At 30.0% G+C, this 8,250-nt stretch overlaps 2 protein-coding genes and 1 pseudogene across 4 annotated transcripts in view; 2 read left to right on the top strand and 1 right to left on the bottom strand.

Moving 5' to 3' along the window:
- Positions 1 to 253, top strand: part of LOC143247892 (putative acyl-CoA synthetase YngI pseudogene) — a 2,944-nt pseudogene extending 2,691 nt beyond the window's left edge. Inside the window, exon 5 of the transcript XR_013026738.1 lies at positions 95 to 253. The product of XR_013026738.1 is annotated as a putative acyl-CoA synthetase YngI pseudogene (transcript). The remainder of the gene's footprint in view (positions 1 to 94) is intronic.
- The window catches only part of LOC143247771 (medium-chain acyl-CoA ligase ACSF2, mitochondrial-like), a 68,045-nt gene that overhangs the window by 27,642 nt on the left and 32,153 nt on the right, over positions 1 to 8,250 (bottom strand). The window lies entirely within an intron of this gene.
- Positions 703 to 3,169, top strand: LOC143247773 (medium-chain acyl-CoA ligase ACSF2, mitochondrial-like). Its single transcript, XM_076496228.1, has 3 exons — positions 703 to 901; positions 1,552 to 1,662; positions 2,923 to 3,169. The coding sequence occupies exons 1-3, from the start codon at positions 773 to 775 to the stop codon at positions 2,992 to 2,994; spliced, it is 312 nt and encodes a 103-aa protein (XP_076352343.1). The 5' UTR covers positions 703 to 772; the 3' UTR covers positions 2,995 to 3,169.

The following is an 8,250-nucleotide window of genomic DNA, read 5'->3' as shown; positions in this document are numbered from 1 at the left end:
TGAACATTAACCATGTAAGGTGTACCATAGTGAGAGTTCACATGTTCATGGTAAAGGTGTGTTGTAATTTTACAATTTTTAAATTTGTTCTCAGGTTAAAATAGTGGACAATGATGGACAAATAGTTCCGGTCAACAAAGAAGGAGAACTGTGTACACGTGATCGTTTATCGTTCTTGGGATACTGGGTGACAAGGAACAAACTGGTCAAGTCTTTGATGATGCACGTTAGTATCACACTGGGTGAGATATAAATAACTAGGATTTGTCCACTTCATGTCCACTTTGATACTTCAACTTTATTCTTCTGTAACTGTTATTGCCGGCTAGGAACTGTTACTGGTTTTGGATTTTTCTAAAGAGAACATCTTGTCCTTGTCCGGAAGTTTGCTAGCCAAGCTTCACAAATACATTTCAACATAAATTTCAGATCTAATAGTTTGTACGAATAACTCACTTATAAAGATATATGAATAACGTTAGTGTTAGTCAATCGCTATAAGACAAATATATCGAGTAATTGAAATGTCGACAAATAAACACCATAACAATCATTATCTAACTTACTGAGTGACACTGAACTAACTCTGTACTAATGATAGAATGATGACTTGCAATCCAATATCTAAATTATAAAATTTAAAATGTAACTTACAACGTTATTAATAATTCTACGTTTAAAATATGTGTGTCAAATATATCATCATGACAGATGAAGGTGTTAATTGTTTCTATATATTAATAATACAATATGACACAGAGATATTGCTGTGATGGATGAAGATGGCTACATCAGTATTGTTGGTACATTTAAAGACATGATCAACAGAGGAGGAAAATGCATCTATCCTCAGGAAGTGGAAGAGTTCCTCCTCAGTCATCCAGATGTCGCTGAAGCTCAGGTGAGATTTCTCAGAAATACTTGTACTCTTCAAATTTTAGATTCCGGCATGACTAGACGGTTGAAGTTATCGACTCGTAATCCGCGATTCGAATCGCTGTCACACCAAACATTTTGCCTCTTTCAGGAGTGAGGACGTTATAATGTGACGGTTATCAGACACTTTCTTGGTAAAAAGAGTAGCCAAAGAGTTGGCGGTGATTGGTGATGACTAGCTGCCTTCCCTCTAGTATTACAATTTTTAGATATGACGGCCTTAAACATTTCATGTATTTGAAGCATTAAAACTGGTAAGCCTAATAATAATAGTAAAAAGTAATGTTAACAATAATTTGTATTATACATTCATAACTAAGTGACTATGTACTGTTATTTTCACGTAGTCAGTGCCCTGGAGATTTTCTATAACATCTGATATTATTATCATTGATATTGTATTTTGTGATATTGATACCGTCCTTTGTGTCGTTTTCGCTATTGATAAGTGTAACGTGAATGTTGAATTGTGGAAAACGTTTAAGAGTTGCAGTAACGTTACTGTTAAATTTGTTACTTATAGGCCTAGATTCAATGTACCATGTACCATGCTGTTAAACGTTGTACGTAGATACGACAGTATACATAATATTTATATTGATATTTTCATTTAAGGTCGTTGGAGTTCTAGACCAGCAAATGGAAGAAGAAGCCTGTGTTTGGGTGAAACTAAAAGGTGGATCAACGGTAACAGAAACGGAACTTTGTGAATATTGCAAGGGAAAAGTAAGTATTGTGTTGATATAACACCAGTTGAATTCGGATTTTTTAACCACTTTAGTTGAGTTTATGTTAATATATCATTAGTTAGGTAAAGTGCTAATATAACACCAGCTGAACACGGAGTTTATATGACATCAGGTGAGTACGTCGTTAACAACACGCCACATGGGTACAGTATGGACAGATAATAATACAGACCATGATACCATAAGTGTTCGTTAAGTGGGTTAGGAGAGATTTTACTGGTCTAAAAATGGATTACACTGCGATTACTAAAGTTTCTGATTCTCGTGCGACTTGGATGATGCTCGTCAAGGTTTCTTTACAATAATCCCAGGATGTGGCTTATGGTGATAGTCCTAGTACTACACTGATAAGGAGTTATCTACACTTGATACTTGGACATCAGTTAGCTGTCACCTCTATAATGTTTCTTAACCACTACAACACAGAAGGGGAAGGTGACATTTCAGTAACTTTGTTTGTTACCACTAAAATATAACTAGAACCACCAGGTGTGTGACAAGAAGACTAAATACCTATGTAGTTTGTTAAAGGAAGTGTGGGGATCTCCCCCATTGGATAGATTACGTCACAATGCTAAATCAGTAAAGGATGTGGAGTGAGTTATTGTGTTACTTTATATCCAAGAAAGAGTCGTAGTTTCGGCAAATACTGAGTTTAATTTTTAAGCTATAATTTTCACATAAAGTTCTAAATGTAAACAGTTGTTGTTTTATTACACTTACTTTTATACACTCTTGTTTGTCATGTAACATCTGTAATATGTTATTATAAAACAACCACACAGAAATTGGCAACAGGGATAGATCGAGGTAGTAATTGCATAAATAGATATAATGTAAAACGTTTATTAAAGGAAATAACATTTAGATTATGTACAAACAGAATAATACTTTGAAACACTTAAAGATATTGGGAACCAATAGAACTAAAAATTGATGAGTTCTGGTATTCAACAAAAAGCGTTCTGGACAACGAGAAAAAATTATGTACATATAACGATCTTCTCACACATGTCTTATTCTGACCTATAGTAAACAAACTAAGTATTGTCTAGAAACGTTTCTACTTATCTTATGTTCTTTCGTAACGAACTGTCACGTTTGATTTGTATTTGCTCATAATAAACTTTTATTGTTTGATTTATATTGTTTCGTCATGACTTTTGCCCTCTATTTTTAACGACCTTACAAGTATATCTGTTAAATAATGTTTTTTTTTTTTTTTTTTTGGTTTTAGATCAGCCACTTTAAGATTCCTCGGTACATCGTGTGGTTCAAGACTTTCCAAAAACGTCGACAGGAAAAATAGTGAAATATAAAATAAAAGAAACAATGAGAGAAAAACTTAAGTGTATGAAATGACCTGGTTGTAAGTGTATTATTGTGAAACTTATCATGCCATAAACCTTTATAATGTTAACCATAATATTCTGTGTGAACTGTTTCTATTATACAGATATGAGTAATAAACAAGTGTTAACGTGTTTCTTTCAGTGAGTCATTTCTAAATAAAAATAAGTAAATTTAAATTTTTATTTAAATCTGTTAAATATAGTTTTTTAGAAAATATAAAAAACTTCTTTGTTATAAATATTCATTTGGAGAGAAGTATAGAGGCCACAAGACGTGCAGTAAACATAATTTATCGTGTTTATCAAAGTTAGTCTTAGCTAATGAAAACAACAATGCATTCATTTCTATAGTGGAGTACTGACCGGCATAAATTGTTATGGGTAACGTAATAAACCGAAGGCTTATGTCCAAGATGTGAACCAGAGAAAATATTCGATCTAAATAAAAATAAATATTATGTATTTTTTTAATTTCGCGCAAACCTACTCAAGGGCTATTTGCGCTAGCCGTACATAAATTATTAATGAGAGGACTAGAGGAAAGACGGGTAGTCATCACCACCCCCGCCAACTCTTGGGCTACTCTTTTACCAACGAATAGTAAGATTCACCGTCACATTATAACGCCTTTACTACTGAAAGGACGAGCATGTTTGGTGCGACGGGTATTGGAACCCGCAACCCTCAGATTACGAGTCGAACGCTTTAACCCATCTGGCCATACCGGGCCAAATAAATATTAGTGTGGTAAAGAAACACAGAAATTAGATTTGTAAATAAATATAAAATATGACATAAATACATTCAAAGAGCGGTTCTTTAGTCTTACTTTAGTCATGAGAGGATGAAGGTATTTATATTTGAAAAGTAACCCAAGTTTCGCTGTTAGACTGTATATTAAAAAATATCACATGTCTGTACTATGTCCGAGCTCATCAACACCACATATAAACAACTAACCATGTTACCATTTTAATACATACACAAAATTAATATATCACATGTCTGAACTATGTCCGAGCTCATCAACACCACATATAAACAACTAACCATGTTACCATTTTAATACATACACAAAATTAATATATCACATGTCTGAACTATGTCCGAGCTCATCAACACCACATATAAACAACTAACCATGTTACCATTTAATACATACACAAAATTAATATATCACATGTCTGAACTATGTCCGAGCTCATCAACACCACATATAAACAACTAACCATGTTACCATTTTAATACATACACAAAATTAATATATATAATATTTGTTGTTGTGTAAATGAAATTGTAAATCTCATACATTTCACATGATGATTCAGGTTTTTAGTTTAAGTTTGTACGAAGAGTCTGAGAAGGTCTTTAGAATACAATGGGTTTAATCAGTTTACCTCTCCGAGTGACAGATACAATACATTAATGTATTTTACTGATTGAATACTTTCTTTAAGTTATATGGAACTGATGAAACTCCAGAGAGATGATCAGTGTTTGAACTTGTCTCATATTTCTACAAAGAATGTTTGTTGAATTTGGTTAAATTTATTCTTTACGACTCATGTTTAGAATAGAAATTTAAATATTAACTTCAAGATAAAAAATCAAGAAATACCTAAAAGTGTAAAATAATAAAATTATATAAGAAATTAACAAACAATTTTAGCAAATAAAATATTGTAAATTGTTAATAAAAATAGAATAACGATGCTTTTATGTTAAAACATTTAAACATGTTGTTCACTTTAGTGAATGTTAATATTTTCTATTGTTTATTTATCTTGTGAATATGAAATAAAATAATAACGATAGAAAAATCTGAACGTTCATTATTCTACATGTATTTGTGTTTTTAATTGATGTATTATTTTATAGTGTTTCATCATTACCGTAACTTTCCTTTACCCTTCCAGTATTATTTTATAATCTTTCTTGATTAACATAACTTTGTTTTAATATTCTAGTATTATTTTATATTATTTTATGATTACCGTATCCTAGTTTTACTCTTCCTGTATTATTTTATACAATTTCATAATTACCATAACTGTGTTTTACTTTTTAAATATAACTTTATATAGTTTCATGATTACCATAACTTTGTTTTACTCTTCCAGTATTATTTTATATAGTTTCATGAGTACCATAACTTTGTTTTATCTTCCAGTATTATTTTATATAGTTTCATGATTACCATAACTTTGTTTTACTGTTCCAGTATTATTTTATATAGTTTCATGTTTACCATAACTTTGTTTTACTTTAACAGTATTATTTTATATAGTTCCATGATTACCTTAACCTTGTTTTACTCTTACAGTATAATTTTCAACAGTCTTATGATTACCATGACCTTTACTTAGTCCTTCATGGTTATTTGATATACTTTTATCATTAATTTACACTATTATACTCTTCTTGTGCCATTTTACTTACTTTCATTAATACCTTAACTTTATATTACTCTTTATTATTATTGTATTGATTTTTATATTTACTATAACTTTATTTTAGTCTCTCAGTACTATTTTATATTACTTACCTTTACCTTTTTGTACTTTTCCAGTATTGTATCTTATAATTTCAGGCTTACCTTAACCATGTTTTACTCTTACAATACTATTTTACTTTTAATTAATGATTATCATAAATTTGTCCTACTCTTCCAACGTTATTTTAACGTTCCATGGTATCATGGTTACAATAACACTGTTTACTCTCTTAGTATATTTTGATATTGTTTTTCTCTACTAGTATTACTTTATAATTTGTCATGATTACCATAACCATGATTTACTTTCGAGTATTATTTTATAATGTTTAATGATCACTATAACTTTGTTTTACTCTTCCTGTATTATTTTACATTGTTTCAAGATTACCATAATTTTTTCACTCTTACAGTACTATTTAATTTTTTTAATGATTGTCATAACTTTTTTTACTCTTCCAGTATTTTTATTTATATAGTTTCATGATTACTATAACCCTGTTTAACTCTTCCAGTATTATTTTATATTTCATGATTATCATAACCTTTTTTTTACTCTTTCAGTATAATTTTTTAATTTTTTTCATAATTATCATAACTTTGTTTTCTCTTCCTGTAATATTTCATATAGTTTCCTGATTACCATAACTTTGTTTTACTCTTGCAGTATGATGTTATATAGATATATAATTACTATTACTTTGTTTTACCCTTCCACTATTACTTTATATGATTTCATTATTACCATATCCTGTCTTACCCTTTCAATATTATTTCATATTGTTTCATGATTACTTTGTCGTACTCTTCCAACATTATTTTATTATTTTTCATGATTACCATATCCTTGATTTACTTTCAAGTATTATTTTATATAATTTCATGATCACATAACTTTCTTTTACTCTATCAGCATTATTTATATTGTTTCATAATTACTATAACCTTCTTTGGTTCTTTTAGAATTATTTTATATTGTTTATTCATTACCATAACTATGGTTTACTCTTCCAGTATTATTTTACATTGTTTTATGATGACCTAATCCTTGTTTTACTCTTCCAGTATTACTCTGTAATGTTTCATTATTACCATGACTGTATTTTACTCTTCCATTATTATTTTATTTGGTTTTATGATTGCCACGACTTTATTTAACTATTGAAGTATTATTTGATACTGATTTATGATTACCATAACTTTGTTTTATTCTTACAGTATTATTTTTCATAGTTTCAGAATTACCATAATTTCCTTTTATTCCTCCAGTATTATTTATATATTTTGATCATTACCATAACCTTGTTTGATTTTTCCAGAATTATTTTATATTCTCTTTATTACCTCTTCTTTTTTTTTACTGTTCCAGTATTATTTTATATTGTTTCCTGATTACCTGATGTGGCTTTGTTTTTATAAAACCCAACCCCCCCACCCTATCCAACTCTTTCAGTATTATTTGATAGAGTTTTGTGATTAACATAATTGTTTTTTTTTATTTTCCAGTATTATTTTATACAGTTTCATGATAACCATAATCTTGGCTTACTCTTCAAATGTTAGCTTGTATAATATTATGTTTACATAACCATGTTTTACTTTTTAAGTATTATTTTTTTCATGATTACCATATTTTTGTTTTACTCTTGTAGTATTAGTTTATATAATTTCATATTCCTTATTTCCTTCTTATAAATTATTTCTCTACATTTTCTCTACCATGACATTCGTTTTTATAAATAGTATTGTTTTGTTATAACTACATTTTCGTTTTTCTTCCAATTATGATAGTGCTTGTAATTTTTCATATATTTACCATTAGAGATGGAGATTGTAAAATGAAGATGGTCTAATCGCACAGCAGAGAGAAATGAACTTTAGTTTATGTTATTGGGGTTTGTTTCATGTTTCAGTTTTAATTTTTGATATAAAACGATGTTTAACACTTTTATTCGTTTTTAATTCTATTTTTAAACTCCTGTGTTTATTAATAATGAATAACAATAACTATTGTTGTTTTAACAGGGTGCTGTTAAATAAATTGTTTATTTTAACATTCTAAACGTAAGTGAATTAACCATTCTATAAATATTTTCCATCAGTAAGTAAACTGTAAAACAATGACTCTTAATTGTTTATAAACTTACAATGAGGTTTGTTACACCTAACTTCTGTTCTATATCCTTCCACAGCTCTACGGAACATGGAAACTCTCCAATAAGTGCTGAAAGTAACACAGTTGTCACAAGTACGTAATAATCTGTATGTAATTACGAAATTATGTGATCATAGAGTTTAAGTGTTTATTAAAGGATGGTAAAACTAAAGCAATAGATAAGCTATGGGAAATGTTTACTTTATCTCACACAAGTTGCCAAGTTTGTTTGTTTGTTTGTTTTTGAATTTCGCACAAAGCTAATCGAGGGCTATCTACGCTAGCCGTCCCTAATTTAGCAGTGTAAGACTAAAGGGAAGGCAGCTAGTCATCACCACCCACCGCCAACTATTGGGCTACTCTTTTACTAACGAATAGTGGGATTGACCGGAACATTATAACGCCCCCACAGCTGAAAGTACGAGCATGTTTGGCGCGACGGGGATGCGAACCTGCGACCCTCAAATTACGAGTCGCACGCCGCTTTAACACGCTTGGCCATTCCGGGCCACAAGTTGCCAGGAAAGAAATAAGTCGAAACTTTGAAGGATCCATTTCATAAGT

This window comes from Tachypleus tridentatus, chromosome 3 (assembly GCF_004210375.1).
Source record: "Tachypleus tridentatus isolate NWPU-2018 chromosome 3, ASM421037v1, whole genome shotgun sequence".
Lineage (NCBI taxonomy): Eukaryota > Metazoa > Arthropoda > Merostomata > Xiphosura > Limulidae > Tachypleus > Tachypleus tridentatus.
This window is presented reverse-complemented; position numbering and strand designations above follow the sequence as displayed.

Excerpts from the sequence above, each read along its gene's own strand:
- LOC143247773 (XM_076496228.1), top strand. The coding sequence starts at position 773 with ATGGATGAAGATGGCTACATCAGTATTGTTGGTACATTTAAAGACATG. Across the intron at positions 902-1,551 it reads CAGATGTCGCTGAAGCTCAG|GTCGTTGGAGTTCTAGACCA; the intron begins GTGAGATTTCTC and ends TTTTCATTTAAG. Across the intron at positions 1,663-2,922 it reads GTGAATATTGCAAGGGAAAA|ATCAGCCACTTTAAGATTCC; the intron begins GTAAGTATTGTG and ends TTTTGGTTTTAG.